Source organism: Arachis duranensis, chromosome 10 (assembly GCF_000817695.3).
Source record: "Arachis duranensis cultivar V14167 chromosome 10, aradu.V14167.gnm2.J7QH, whole genome shotgun sequence".
Taxonomy (NCBI): Eukaryota; Viridiplantae; Streptophyta; class Magnoliopsida; order Fabales; family Fabaceae; genus Arachis; species Arachis duranensis.
This window is the reverse complement of record NC_029781.3, coordinates 93940970-93957376: the sequence shown is the minus strand read 5'-3', so window position 1 is coordinate 93957376 and position 16407 is coordinate 93940970. Positions and strand designations below refer to the sequence as shown.

Here is a 16407-nt window from a genome sequence, read left to right as displayed (position 1 = left end):
GGTTTGTTGTGTTTTGCCTCTGTCCTTGACTATCTATGTATTTGTCTAACAAGCCCAGGTGGGCTAGTTTCTCGAGGAGGTTCTTTGCTATAACACAATCATCTGTGGTATGGCTATAGTTCTGGTGAAAAGTACAGTACTTAGATTTGTCCATATATCATTGGTCTTGATAAGTTCTCGCTTTGTTTGGTGGATTGATCAATTTAGAGTGCAAGATATCTTTGATGTCTTCCCTTTTGGTGTTAAATAGAGTATATGTGTCAAACTTCGGTGTTAGTTTGAATGGCTTTTGGTCCGCCTTATTTTTCAGATGTTTGTTCTATTTGTCCTTCTCTCTGCTGGGCTTAGGTCTTTCTGCTTTCCGAATTTGCCAGAGTTCCTTTATTTCAATTTGGCTTGTTGTTCTTTCTCTGAACTCGGTCAACGTCTTTGGTTTCATCACTGCTATAGTTTCTTAAAATTTTTCAAGTTGGAGCCCACTCTTTATTGCATGCAAGTGGACTTCCAAATTCAAGTTAGGTATCTCCATGGCTGCTTTATCAAACCTTGTCATGTAGTCTTTGAGGCTCTCATATTATCCTTGTTTTATGGTGCTGAGATAGTCCATGTTTTGCACATAGATCTTGGAACCTGCAAAGTTATTCACGAAGAGGTAGGCCAATTTAGTGAAGCTCGATATAGAACCTTTAGGTAAACTAGAAAACCATATCAAGGCAGCACCATCTAAGAAGGTCAGAAATGTATGACAAAATCTTGGGTCAGATGCACCGTTCATGAACATCATTGAGTAGAATTTAGTAATATGGATGTTAGGGTCGCCAATTCCCTTATAAGGCATCATCGGCAGAGTGAAGTTCTTTGACATTTGAAAGTTCATAACTTCATTTGAAAAGAGATTGGTTTTCTTTATTGATGGCTTTAGGGTGGCTATCACCGTGCTTTGATTTCTACAGTATGGTCATCATCGTCATCATTGGCTGTCTTGCTTTTGGTTTATTAGCTCGGTCATGCGCTGGACTTCTTCCTACAAGGACTCATTGATAGCCAGAAGCGCAGCTTGAGTTGGAGGAGAAGGAGGGTTGCTTCTGCCATAAGTTGTGACTAGCAAAAAAAGAAGTGAAAAAAGAGCAGAAACGATGATGGTAGGGTTGTTGAGTTAAGAAATTAACTAAATTAATTAATGATGACAAACATTATTTTATTGGGCAAAGTAAATAATTAGTGTTGATTGTTTATGATTATATGTTGCTAATTATTTGAGATTGAGTATTGCAGGCCAAAAATTAATACAGTAGCCCAAATTGGATGAAAATAAAAACAAGGCTGGTGGGCTACAATACAAACAAAGCCCAAAAGAAAACAAAGCTGAGGAATCAAACGGGTTGCATGAATCAAAACCAATCTAAGCACGTATCCATCACTCTAAGCTGATCCCTCTCATTTGCTTTCACCAAAAGCAGCGTTCACTTTTCATCTTGGTCAGAAATCAGAGAAAGAGAATGCTTAGTTCCTAAGTTGTTCACCAAAGAAGCAAGAAAAAGAAGGTTAAATAAGAAAGGGTGAAGTCTAATCACCCACATCAATCTGTATCAAGAAGAGGTCAGAAGCTAAAGGTAATTTTATTTCCTTCTACATGCTTCTCATTTTCTTCTCTTCGTCTTCAACTCTCTGCCACTCCATATTGGGATACATGGGAAAGATGATTTCTGTTCTATACTGCTATGTATCTACGGTTAAAATTATGTCTTGGGAACCAAGTAGTTTTTCAATGGCTAAGATCTAGGTTTACCATTGAAATCATTTGTTTCTATGGCTTTCGGTCAACAAGAAAAGGTCAAAACCAAAGTTTCTATTTTGAGGATTGATGGGAAAAAGTGAGATGGTAGGTTGGTGTAGCACAAAGCTCAAGATTTGACCTAGGAGAGAGCAACTTAGCAACATGCAAGGAGATACAAAAGAAGTTGGTTCACCATTCAGAAGCCAAGGAGAGATAACCAGTGTATTGAGGTTTTGTTCTGAGAAGTATTCTCTGAAGAAGTTCATCAACTTGGACAGTGCTTCCTAGTCAAAGGAGTATTCCGCTAGAATGAAGAACTGAATCAGAGGCTTGCAAATCTGGTTTATCACATAGCAAAGAGGCTGTTGATGAGTCAATCTCCTTCATGTTTACAGATTGTAATTTTTTTTTAATGTTTATCTTTCTATAGTTTCTTGAATGAAAAGGCATAATGAGAGAACTCAAGTAAAAGTCAATGAGTGAAAAAGGCTGAGTAATACACTTGAGAGAAAAGTCTAGGGTTATTTCATATTTCTTTAGGTAAAGTCTGTGTCTTGTATCTTGTACCTGTGAGGTATCCCTTTCTTAGTTGGGTGGGCATTAAGAGTGAATAGTTAGGTATAATCATAACCAAGTCAAGTTAAGTTAGAACTTGAGAGTGAAAGGATTGTGTCAATCCTGTAGAATTGGTGTATGTAATACTTTAACTATGGTGGAAATTTTACCACTATTGTGGTGGAGACTGGATATAGGTTGCATTGCACAAGTCAACTGAACCAGGATACATGATGGTGTCAGCTTCTCTCTCCTCTGCTCTGTTATATTTTCTGATATTCATGAGACAAAAATAAATTGTCTCATAAAATTTTTCGCTGCTGAGTTCAAACAGAATCAGAATTGAAAGTTTGTTATAAAGGGTTATTTCATTAACATAAAAGGAAGGCCTAGATTTAACCCCCTTCTCTAATCCTTCTACAACATTCAAGGGTTAATTTGAAATTTTGGCCCCACGGTAGGAGCCAAATGTTCCTTCCTAGTAAGTCTTGGGAGAGGTATAGCTTTCCGATCCTAGGTTGAATTTACTTCCACTTGAGCTAGACGAGGTATATGTCAAATTTTCAAGAATAGAGGTAGTGGGAACCTCCAAAGGTACTCCAATACTCAAGTTAGAAAAAGAATGAAATGAGTATATTACAATTCAGAGTGAACGGCCTACCTCTTTTTCATCCTATCCCCTTCTTATAGGGTGAATTTAGTTTGTTATTCATGGTCCTATTTGTTTGACCTAATTATCTTCAAACTAGGCGTATAGTCTGTAACAACCGTTTGACTTAAAGATCAGGATCTTGTTGGTTATTTGACACGTTGCTAACTTATAGGGTAGATAAGTGTGAAGTATAACAGATAGATCAACAATTATTAATGGAGTCACCTATTATTCTCCTTATTCATTTTCCTCTTTCCTCTTCTTTCAGACCCTAATCCTTATTTCCATAACACGTTATTAGCACGAGTCTTACCAATCTAACGCTTCGCTCAAATTTAGAAATAAAAAAATATGTCTCACAATGCTTCAACACATACAATACTTAGAGACAAAAGATATTTTGTCTCACTTTTTACAGAAGAAACAAACATAAGTACGATTATTGGTAGTGCAAAAATGACTGAAAGCTCCAGAAGAGCTACGATAGTATTACCTAAAGGAACTAAGTATTCTTCTTAAATAAGAAGAAATTACTATATGTACCCATGAATGATACAAACGCTGACAATTGTACCTATCAAATAAGAAAACGACTATTATATCCATAAAAAATAGGTTCCGTGTGACAGAAATACCCAAATCCTAAAAAACTATTCAAAAATCCCAAATTGTCCTTCTTTCTACTGCTACCATCATCCTCACACACACACACACACACACACACACACACACTCTCTCTCTCTCTCTCTCTCTCTCTCTCTCTCTCTCTCTCTCTCTCTAAATCTTCTTCCAACTCTCCGATAAGTGTCCCACCGACGATCCCCTCCCTTTCTCCTTCCTTCTTTTCTCCTACTCTTTCATTTGGTTCCTTTTTTCTTTAGATCTTGTCAAGCTTCTCACCACCCACTTAATCACCATGTACGCCGCGCATGCGGCTCACCCTCCAAATCACGTTCAGTGTTCTACAATTTTCTCAATAAGAAGAACATATTCCTTTAAACCACGCTTATCAGCAGCTACGTACTCTATCGCAATGCTATTTTGCTCTTCATTGAATTGGTCTCTATGACAGGACTTCTGCTGGATAATTTTACGCTGCCGTGTGCTGTCAAGGCCTGCGCTAGGCTCATAAAGGTGGAGCTCGGGGAAGCGCTTCATGCACTTGCTTTGAAGCTAGAACTGTGCTCTGATTCTTTGGTGGAAAATGCACTTATTGCTATGTATGGTAAGTGTGGATTTGTGGAGAGTGCGTTCAAGGTGTTTGAGAAAATGCCTCGAAGAAACTTGGTTTTGTGGAACTCGATTATGCTTGTGTACTCGGAGAATGGAATTTTTTGGTGAGATTTATGGTTTGTTTAAGGGGCTTTTGTTGAATGGTGGTGGTGATGAAGGTTCGGTTCCTGATGTTGCTACTATGGTCACAATGGTTCCTGTGGTGGCTGCAATGGGTGAAGTGAATTTGGAGAGTGCGTTCAAGGTGTTTGAGAAAATGCCTTGAAGAAACTTGGTTTTGTGGAACTCGATTATGCTTGTGTACTCGGAGAATGGAATTTTTTGGTGATATTTATGGTTTGTTTAAGGGGCTTTTGTTGAATGGTGGTGGTGATGAAGGTTCGGTTCCTGATGTTGCTACTATGGTCACAATGGTTCCTGTGGTGGCTGCAATGGGTGAAGTGAATTTGGGGATGCTGCTTTATAGTTTTCTCGAGTTATCTTTTTTTAAAAGATCTTATGAAAAAGTAAAAGTAATTTTATATTTGGATATCTCGTGTAAAAAGATATTTTTATCTATAAATTATGTTTGGATAAAATAAGATAAAAGTACTTTTTTGTTCATTTATTATGTAAAAAACATATTTTTTTAAGTAAAAAGATCTTTTAAGAAAAGATGTAAATTGTAACTTCTCAAAAAAGATGTTTTTTTTATTTTTCTAGTGTTTTTACTTTTAATATTAGAAATTTTCCAAACACACTAAAAATAAAAAAAAAGATCTTTTTTTTATCAATTTAGTGCTTGTTTGGGTGTCATTTTCTTGATAACAAAAAGATAATTTTTCAATGAAAAAAGATCTTTTTTTACGTGTTTAGTAAATTTCTAGTAATAAAAGTAAAAGTACTAGAAAAATAAAAAAATATCTTTTTTGAGAAGTTACAATTTACATCTTTTTTTAAAAGATCTTTTTTCTTTATAAAAAAAGATGTTTTTTCTGTAATAAATAAACAAAAAAATATTTTTATATTGTTATACCCAAACATAATTGATAGATAAAAAGATCTTTTTGCAAGAGATATCCAAACATAAAATTATTTTTACTTTTTCATAAGATCTTTTAAAAAAAGATAACTCGAGAAAAGATCTTTTCTTAGAAGTTCAGGCAAACAAGCCCTTGATAGCGTCCAAACAAGCACTAAGTCTCATAGAAACTTGTTATTTGTAAAGATATTTGCTAAAATAGATACCATGTAGAAACTATAAGAGAAGAAAATGAATATCTCTATATTACAATTATGATATCAGGTGAAAAATATATGTTAGGAAAACTACCCGCTCTTTCTTCTGGTTTGTACTATACCACTATTAGCAATGTAGAATCACATACCATAGTAAATCAGAAGTTTACAAATATAAATATATTTACAATTTTTCATGACTAATTAGGACATTCGAGTTCTATTATGATGAGAAGAATCATCGAAAATTTTTTTGGTCATCTTCTAAAAGAACATAAAATTCTTTAATTTAATTAATTCTCATGTGTTGCTTGTTCTCAAGAAAAATTAATTATAGGACTATTACAAGAAAAAATTGGGATCGAATTACCATCTTTTCTAGAACGTATTCAGGGTGATATATGTGGATCCATTCATCCACCATGTGGACCATTTAAATATTTCAGAATTTTAATAGATGTATTTTTACGATGGTTCCATGTTTGTTTACTATGGACTCACAACATGGTATTTACGAGATTGCTAACTCAAATAATTAAATTAAAAATTTATTTTACTCATTTTTAAATTATGTTATAAAGATAATATGTCTTGATAATACCGGTGAATTTAAGTCCCAAACATTTAATTATTATTAGGTATCAACTGAAATTACGATAGAAGAATCTGTTATTTATGTACACACTCAGAATAGTCTAACAGAATCATTGATCAAACGCTTCCAATTAATAACTAGACCATTACTTATGAGAACTAAACTACTTATTTTAGCATGGAGCATACTGTTTTGTTTTTTATTTTTATTTTTTGAAAATAATTTTTATTTTCAACTTTCTACATTTTAGAAAATGCGATTAGTTTATAAGAATAGACTTCATTTCTAAACATTAAAAATAATAAAAATATGTTTGGTTGATCTATTTTAATTTTTATTTATTGATACTTTATTAATTGATTGTTGATTAAATAAATTATTTTTATAACAAATTATTTTTTTTGTTTTGTTAAAGAAGAGATGGTCATCGTATTTGAAAAAAAATAATATGAAAAAGATATTTTAAAATAAAAAAATTTAAAATTAATATATTTAAATACAAAAATAAATTATATTAATATTAAAAGATAAATATGAGGTATTAAAAGTAGACTACTAGTGCTCTGTTAGAGTTTCTTAATGGAGTTCCTATTGCCGTCAAGGCTACATTATCAACGTCAATTAAATCTCAATACAAGTCTCCGTAATCTGCATGGCTGAGACAACGAGGGATGAATATCGGACCGAGGAAGACAACCGGAAAGGAGGTAGGAATGTGATTCTACTGGAAGAGGCAGACATATCAGAAGGTATTAACGCTTGCTCCAATAGTCTCTATGGCAGACTCTTTGCTTCCAAAATCTTCTCAATTGGAACCATGGGGAATGCCTTAAAGACTATATGGGGAAACCCGGAAGGATTTAGAGTGAGTGATAAAGGGGATAATTCCTTCCAATTCTTTTTTAATAAAGAAGTGGATGTCTTGCGTGTTGAACGTGGTCCTCCATGGCTATTCAAAGATTATGTGCTCCATGTCAAGAGATGGAAGAAAGATCAGAACTGTGATGAAGAGATTATTTCCAATTTTCCAGTTTGGGTTCAATTTTGGGGTTTGCCAGAATCGTTTAAAACCCTCGAAGTTGGACGTAAATTAGGAGAAAAATTGGGCACAGTGTTGGAGGTAGGTAAATTTCAGATGCGAGGCAGAGAAACTAGGATTGTGAAGACCAAAATCAATATTGATGCTGCCAGGCAAGTGAAAGATCAGTTAATAGTGGCAGGACCTAATAAAAAGCAGGTAGAAGTGGCACTGCGCTATGAGAGACTTGGAAAGTTCTGTACCTATTGTGCAAAATTAGGGCACGAGGTGAAAAATTGTCATGATCTGCTGAAGGACACAGAGAGTGATATCGTAATAGAGGATGACATTGGCGAATGGGTTAAAGCCAGCCAAGTGGGAACGCGAATCTACTCTGAAGGAGAAAGAGCATTCAACAACTCAACCCAAAACCAGAATAAGGCCACTCAACGTAAGAAAAAACCGGTCTTAAACTGCTTATTGGAAGAATTTGTAGGGATGTCAATGCAAGAAGGGAAACAAAGTTTGAAACCACAAGACACTGGTAATAGGGCAGCACCTGAGTCACCTCAATCAGCCAATTCTAGAACAGAATGCATGGAGGTTATCATAGCTGGTCAGTCCAATACCAAGGAGGATGAAGGGCAGCTTATGCAATTCGCTATTGGGCAGTGTCTCACCACAGAGAAAGGTAGAAAGTGGAAAAGGCTAGCAAGACAAGGTGCTGCAGAGTCAGATACTAAAAGTGAACCCGAAAAAAGGTTGATGAGTGGTATAGCTAAAGGATCTACAAAGAAAGCAAGAATAGAGGATGAAAATGCAGTTGAAGAGATGGTGGAGGGTGCCAGCCTACAAATGGCACCCAAGGTGCCATGAGAACTATAGTTTGGAATTGTCGGGGTTTAGGGAGACCCCTGACAATTCACACCTTAAAAGGGATCTGTAAATCCCACTCCCTCGAGATTGTGTTTATAAGTGAAATAAAGAACCAATCTTGACAGGTGGAAGCAAAACTTCGGGTATGCAGCTACGAAAACTGGCATATTGTTAACCCAGCAGGAGTGGCAGGAGGACTTGTGCTAGCTTGGAAGGACAGCATCAGTGTTCAAATTATTAGTAGTGGAGAATTCTTTGTGGCAGCCGAAATTAAGGAAGTCGGAAGCAGTGAGGTATGGGCGTTCATTGGTGTCCATTTGAGTTGTTCGGAACAAATTCGATCCTTACAGTTTGAAGAGCTTACAACAATGAGCAACACCTGGAAGGAAATGTGGTAATAGCAGGCGACTTTAATGCTATAAAAGGCCAAGCGGAAAAGGAGGGTGGAGGCCAAAAATCAGCAACCACCATTGCAATATTCACTAATTTTATTGACAGTAACGAATTAGTGGATATTGGAATGGTGGGGCACCCATTCACGTGGACAAATCAAAGACAAGGAGAGGATTTGGTGAAGGAGAGGCTTGACCGCTATTTAGTTGGGATGGAATGGAAGTTGAAGTTTCTGAATGCAGTGGTGCACAGGCTCACAGAGTCAGGCTCGGATCATGCTCCACTTTTGATGGAAACCGAACCTCAATCCTGGCATAGTAAAAGGCGGTTTAAATACCAGAAACGTTGGTGTGGAGAGGAGGATGTCAAGAGAATTGTCAGTGAAGTGTGGAGAATGGAAGTTGTAGGCTCAGCTATGTTCTCCTTGGCCCAAAAGTTGAAAGTCTGTAGACATAGACTAGTTCAATGGCAGAAAACTCACAAAGCAAACTCTCGAAAAGAAATTGAGGACCTTCAAGCTAAACTAGAGGAGTTGCGGGTGGCTGGAATCAATGGGGGAGAGGAGGTTACCAGTTTGGAGAAGAAGTTGGAGCTGGCATATTTGAAAGAAGAGAGCTATTGGCGAGAAAAATCTAGAGTCAAGTGGCTAAAAGAAGGAGATCAGAACACTAGATTCTTTCACCAGAAATTTCAATCAAGGATGCGAAGGAACAGAATTTGGAGATTAGTAGGGAGGGACAATGAGATTGCATCGAAACCGGAGGATATTGCAAAGATAGCTGAAGACTAATTTTGCGATATTTTTACTTCTTCTGGTTCGGCTGATCCGAATCCATACTTAGAGGATTTGGAGTCAAAGGTTATAGCTTCCATGAACCGTAGGCTCCAAAGGCTAGTAACTATGGACGAGGTCAAAAGAGCTACATTTAGTGTTCACGCTCAGAGTGCTCCTGGTGATGACGGGTTTACAGCTAAGTTTTTTCACTTTTTCTGGGATATAGTTGGAGGTGACGTTTTTAAGGCAGTAAGAAGTTTCTTTCACAGTGGCAGAATTCTAAAAAGCTTCAATGGTTGAATGGCATTTTTTATGGTATATTATGGATAAGCTGGGCTTTGATGCTAAATGGATTAACTGGACTAAGGAATTGGTAACGACTATTTCTTACTCTGTTATTGTGGAAGGTCAACATTTTGACTATTTTAGGCCAAATAGGAGCATCTGACAGGGTGACCCCTTATCTCCATATCTCTTTCTTTTTTGTGCAGAAGGATTTTCCTTCTTCCTATATAAGGCAGAGCAAAACAGATTAATTCAAGGAGTTCAAGTTAATCGGAGATGCCAAACAGTTAATCACCTTTTGTTTGCTGATGATTCAATCCTTTTTTGCAAGAGCGCACCTAATACAAGCCAAAGTATTCTAGAATTGCTAGAGATCTATGAGGGTTTCAGTGGGCAAAAAGTCAATCTGAATAAGTCAGCTATCTTTTTCAGTCACAACACACCTCAGAACACAAGACTAGCAATTGCTCAGACACTAAATATTGAACATATCGGAGCACAAGACAAATACCTGGGCCTCTATAGTTCAAAAATCAAAGAAAGCAACCTTTGGAGCTATCAAGGATAAAGTTCAGAAGAGGATTATGGGTTGGAAAAGAAGTCTATTGTCATCAGGTGGTAGGCACACGCTATTGAGAGCGGTAGGGGAGGCGATTCCTATTTATACACTCTCTTGTTTCAAGCTCCCAGACACGCTGTTGACTAAGATTCATAGCATGCTCTCGCAATTTTGGTGGGGTCAAAAAGGCGCAGAACGAAGAATGGTTTGGATTAAATGGGACACAATGACGAGACCGAAGAAAGATGGCGGGCTGGGGATCAAGGACCTAAGGACGCAAAATTTGGCTTTATTGGGAAAACAATGTTGGTGTCTAATGAAATACCCTAATTCTACTCTATCAAGAATGCTCAAAGCTAAATATTTCATATATACAGATTTCCTACATGCAGAGATAGGAAGCGTACCGTCGTGGGGCTGGAGAAGTGTTCTTGAAGGGCGCAAGGTGATCGAGAAAGGCTTGTTATGGAAAATAGGCTCTGGCACTAATGTTCGCATCTTCCATGACCCCTGGCACCCACCACTAGTGCCCTTTAATGTCCCTCAAAATGCACTCACAATCCTGCCAGATCTGCAAGTGTATTACGTTAGTGTGTTACTAAATCCTGATCGAAGCTGGAATAGAAATCTGATTGAGTCGATTTTTTCAGTTGATATATGCAATAAAATTTTTTCAATCAAACCAACAGAGAAGGAGGATGAAGTTAATTGGTGTTGGACAAAATATGGTATATATGAAGTTGGGTCAGGATACAAAATTGCTTATGGATTCTTTCATTCTCCTACTTCATTGAGGCCCCAGAACATACACAACAGAGTCTGGAATAGCATTTGGGAGTTGAAATTATCACATAAAATTAAGATTTTTCTATGAAAAAGTCTTCATGAAAGGCTTCTAGTGTTGCAACAAGTCCACAGCCGGTTCGCATCCACTCCTGCCACTTGTCCAAGATGCATGTTGAAGGCTGAATCAATTTCTCATGCTTTGTTCCAATGCCTCCTATCTTCAATAATATGGAGACTAAGCTTAATAACCCATGACCTATGGATGAGAGAAGAAGAGACATTTTTCAATTGGTGGACACGAGTCTTATCCTGGGCAGCGGCTCAATTAGACGGTAGACAAAAGACCCTCCTCATAGCGGCGCTGTGTTGGAGCACTTGGAAAGCGAGGAATCGGTGTGTTTTTGAGAAGGTAATAAGCCCGGCACCAGAGATAGTGAAAGAAGCCAACAATTTAGTGCGTGTACTCGTGAGTCATACCTGATAGATGCTGCTAATTTTCTTTACTCTTACTTTACTCTTCTTTAAACTCTTAGTCTTTCAGTCACAGTTGGTGATAAATGGGAATACCCAATTCTTTTGTACTTCCTTATGAAAATACTTTTATTTTATATTAATAAAATAACATTTATCTTTGAAAAAAAAAGATAAATATGAGGTATAAATATAAAATAAATAAAACATACAAAATAGAAAAAATATGGTTAAAAATGGCTTTAAAAATAGAATTACGGTTGAAAAAGAGGAGATTATATTGAATAAGAATACACACGAGTCATCATATTGAATACAAATACAAATAAATTTTTATACCTCTTATCAATTATTATCGAATTCACTTTTTTTTTAGATATTTTTTTTATTTTATCGAGATTTTGAATTAAAAAAGAAACACCAAAAAATGTATCAATAGAAAAAATTAGTTAAAAGATAAAAATGATCATATTTCCATCGAATCGAAAAATACATCTTCACAAAAATTTTAAAAAGAAAAAACTTGAAGGGCATTAAAGATGGGAAGATAAAGAGAAAAAAATTTGAAATTAAAAAAAAGTTGAATATTATAAAAGATTAGAACTCAAATTTCACATCATTTAATATTTAAATTTAATTTATAAAACTAAAATAATAAAAATTTTCAAGAACATAAAAATAAAATTTTAAAGAACTCTTTTACGTACCTTTGAATAGAAAGAAAAGAATAAAAAAAAACAGTAAAAGAGAACTAGCAGCAGGTAAGTAATTAATAGAGAACGAATTGTTAATATGAACAGAGAGTTGAGCGTTAGTTTTAGAACTCAAATTTGACACCATCAAATCCAATTAAAAAAATATAACAAAAAATATTCAACCAAACACAAAAGAAAGCTTAAAAGAGATCTCTTACCATTAAATGAAAAAGAGAAAATAAAAAAGTCGATGAAAGAAAATAGAAGAAGGCTATCAGAATTAGAAGAACCACTGAAAAAAACCAATGAAAGAGAGTGAAAAAAGAATTGGAGGAGCTTGTCTTTGTATTTTTCACAATACGTGAGTAAGAATTTAGTTTTAGTTTATGAGATATAAAAGGAAAGTGAATGATCGAACTCGATAAATCACGGAATTCTCAACTGAAAACATATTTTGGATTGGAAATATTTTTATCAATTCTCTACTAAAAAAAGCTAAAAATAAAAAATATCATTTTTAAAATTTCAAAGATGCCAAACAACCGCATTAAAAAGTATGGAGAATAATACTAAAAAGTGAGAACAAGAACTTTCCTTTCTTACAAAGATAAATCGAAATTAATAGATTTAAATAGGAAGTAATATAAAATAAACTAAATTTGATAGCTGAATATTCAGTTTAATAATCCACTACTAATTCTTTTTCCTCTTTTGATAAATCAAAAGGTAATCTTTCACATTTTGCTAAGGAAGAAATTAGAAAACGACCAAACCTATAGGTTGTCGCCACAAATTTCATCCCAAAAAATTATATTTTGATTGTGTATCAACTATATCATAATTATAAATTCACTTATTTTTTCTTTTCATAATTATATAATATCTATTAATATTATTTTTTAATAAATACTTATAGTATATAATAGTATAGTAGATATAAACTAATTAATAAATTATTAAAATTTGAAAATAATAGTTATTTTAATACAAAAATAAAACAAAAATATTTATGATAGAGTAAAATTAACAAAATACTTATTGTTTCTATTCCTTATTATTTTAGAATAGCTAGATATCCTTAAAATATTAGTAAAAATATGTATTTTAATTTTTAATTTTAAATTTTTGACTATTTTTTATTTTTTATTTATATAGGACCGAGTTAATTGGTTCAACTAGTAACTTACCGATTGAACCAATAACCAAGTGATTCAGTAATCTGACCGATTTAATTACCGGTTCGATTCTGACAACAATGTCAATTGTACTTAAACTATTAGATAGTACTTGTCGGTGAGAATGTTATTGTCTCCATTGCTATTCTAGAATCGTACATGAGATTTTCACCTCGTATGCCTCCTCAAAAGCCTTAAATAAATCTAAGGACCTTGTCGATTATTCCTTTCTTACGATATCTCTAAAATTAATAAGATTAAAAAATATGTACTCCTTTTTGAAAATATTTTTGCCGAAAATAATGTTAAAATGCTCAACTAAATATATTTTTATATTTCATTTTTAATTTTTTTGAAAATGAAAATAAAAATGGTCAAGCCAACCAGCCCCTCAAATTCTCTTCATTATAATTGGCTTGTGATTAGGAGCTAAATATTTTTTATCTTGAAATATTTAGATGTGTGATTTATGTCCTAATTGTTCTACCACAACGCACAAAAATGAGATTTCAAAAAAGATTGGAGATATATATTGGTTATGACGTCAATTGTAAAATATCTTAAACTCATGACGGCTGATTTATTTAAGGTAAGATTATTGTCACTTTAGTGAAATAATTTTTTTAAAATTAGGGAGAGAAAATAAGTAACTGAAAAAAGAAACTACTTGAAATATATTGTCGTTATCCTATTTAGATTCTCACACTAAACAATATGAACTAGAATGGCAAAAAATTAATGCAAAATATTGCAAATTAATTATCAGAAGCATTTATTAACCTAAAGAAAGTAATAAAATCTCACATTCCAGTTGCAAATGCACTAACAAAAATAAGTGTCTTAAACGAACAAGTTGTTAGTTCAAATGAAAACAATTCATGTCTAAAACGTGAAAGATCAATCGATTCTAAAGATAAACATCTCAGAAAAAAGAGAGATAATTAATCATGATAGTAACAATATGGAGGCAAGTACTCGAATATCGATGAAACTTTGAAAGAGGTTCAGGTACCTAAAAATGAAGAGATCTCGATACGTTATATCACTACCGAAAAAATATGGGAGCAAAAAAATACTGTTATTAATAACATTTTTGTTTATAATATTGTTATTGAACTAGCAAAATAAGATAAAGATTACGAATCAAAATCTGTCAAAGAATGTAAATAAAAAGATGATTGACCAAAATAAAAAGACACAATTCAAACTGAATTAACTTCTTTTATAAAACGTAAAATTTAGTTCTATAGTCAAAATATCTAAAGGTATAAAACTAATGAGATACAAATAGATTTTTGTGTTGATAACGTGTTACGGAAATAAGAATTAGAGTTTGAAAAAAAAATAAAAAAATAATAAATAATTTTATTAATAATTATGTTTTCTAAAAAATATCAAAAGAAGATTATTTATAGTCAAAATCCAACTTTTAGTTAATTTAGCTAGGTAACATTTATAATTGACTCTATGTGATCAAATATTAAAATATAGTTACACAATCCAAATCAACCATAACAAATACATTTATAACAAAATTAACAGTATTTTATTTTTTCGATGTTGAAATTAAGGAGAGATAAGTCTAATATTAACTTACTTTCACTTTATTATCTTGTTAATTCTTAGAAATTTTTTTTTTCACGGTGAGATATTTAAATGACATTTTTTTTAAATTTATATTTTTTCTCTTGTAATAATTAACATATATTTTAATCTATTTGACTAAAATACTCTGTAATAATTATATATATATATATATATAAGTAATAATAATATAAAACGTATATTTGTTATTAATATAATAAATTTAATTTATTTTTAATATTTTAACTTGTTACAAAATATTTAATTTAATTTTTTTATATATTTTATGATTAATGATAAATATTAAAAATAAATAAAACTCATTATTTTAAAAATAAATATATTATTATTATTATTGCTATTACATAATATAAAATATTTTAACTTTTTGTAAAAACGTTTAATCTAAAATTTTTATATATTTCATGATTAATGATAAAAAGTTAAAAATAAATAAAATATATTATAATAATAAATGTATTTTAAATTGTTATTTTTACTACTATAATAATATTAATAATAAGATAAAATATATTACTATTAATATAATAAATTTTAATAATAAGAGTATTTTAATAATAAGAGTACTTTATAATAAGAGTATTTTAATCAAATAGATTAAAATGAATGTTATTGTTGCGATAAGAATGAAATGGATGACTATGGGCGGCTCATCTTTTCCATACTGAAATGCTATGTTACCAAAGTTCTTACATTTAATGATAGTGGAAAAAGAAACCTCCTTGCATGTATAATAGAGGTTAAACCTCACTGAATAACACTCAGTTATAGTAATAATACAAGTAAATATTCTTTCGCTCTCTTTCTTATATACACTACAATATAAAGTACTTCTTTACTTTCTCTCTTCGTATACTATTAATATAATATTAATATATTATCTTTATAGTAGTATAATAGTATTGGTAAATACTAATAGCAGTATTTTTCTATTTATACCTTATTTTATTACATCTTCCTTATTTATTTTACAACACGTTATCAGCACGAGACTCTGATCAAATTTTTAGGAAGACTCGGGTAACAAATTTTCATTATGTCGAAACTCTGTCATCTTAAATTCAATGCTCTTGATATATCTGGAAATAATTATTTATCATAAATATTAGATGTTGAAATCTGTAACACCCTACCATACAGAGTCTTATGCTTAAGTCATAATTCAGAGATGGCAAGGTATTACGACCTCTAAAATAAAAATTTAGTACGAATAGTATTGTGAAAAATGATTATAACTATGAACCTTTTTAAGAAAAAGGGGTAAACAAAATTCGTAACTCGAAAAGCGCAACACTCCGATCGATAACGTAGCGAACAAGAATAAACTAACGTGGGATTATATGTATACAAAAGAGTGCCAAAAACAGGAATATCAAAACACAAAATCTGGTTGCAAAGATAACCGGTCCGAGCATAGCAACATATATATACAAGTAAATAAAATAAGGAAACCCCAAGGAAACCCAAAGGGACACAAAGACAGAGAACCTATTCTCCAAAATCTCCTATAAGAGGAGTCATCACAATTTGTATTATTCAATGGAGATAAAGTATCTAAGAAAAATCATAAAATCAAAACAGAGTCCCGAGAACAAAGGATCTTCGCTAATCCAAAAGTCTCCAGCATGCCTCAGCGAGAAACCTCACGTCCTGCATCTGAAAATAACAAAATCCGCATGGGTGAGAACCAGAGGTTCCCAGCATGGTAACATCTTCCACATATATAATATATAATAATA

The 16407-nt window shown here is 32.9% G+C and overlaps 1 protein-coding gene across 1 annotated transcript; it reads left to right on the top strand.

The window, feature by feature from the left end:
* The first annotated feature begins 6682 nt into the window (after positions 1 to 6682).
* Positions 6683 to 9107, top strand: LOC107470902 (uncharacterized). The gene is made up of 3 exons (XM_016090313.1): positions 6683 to 7915; positions 8050 to 8212; positions 8329 to 9107. Exons 1-3 carry the CDS (start codon positions 6683 to 6685, stop codon positions 9105 to 9107), a joined length of 2175 nt encoding a protein of 724 aa, XP_015945799.1.
* Positions 9108 to 16407: the final 7300 nt, after the last annotated feature.

Coding starts and splice junctions, on each gene's coding strand:
- LOC107470902 (XM_016090313.1), top strand. CDS start 6,683: ATGGCTGAGACAACGAGGGATGAATATCGGACCGAGGAAGACAACCGG. Junction 7,916..8,049: donor GCCTACAAATGGCACCCAAG/GTGCCATGAGAA, acceptor CAATCTTGACAG/GTGGAAGCAAAACTTCGGGT. Junction 8,213..8,328: donor AATTAAGGAAGTCGGAAGCA/GTGAGGTATGGG, acceptor TGGTAATAGCAG/GCGACTTTAATGCTATAAAA.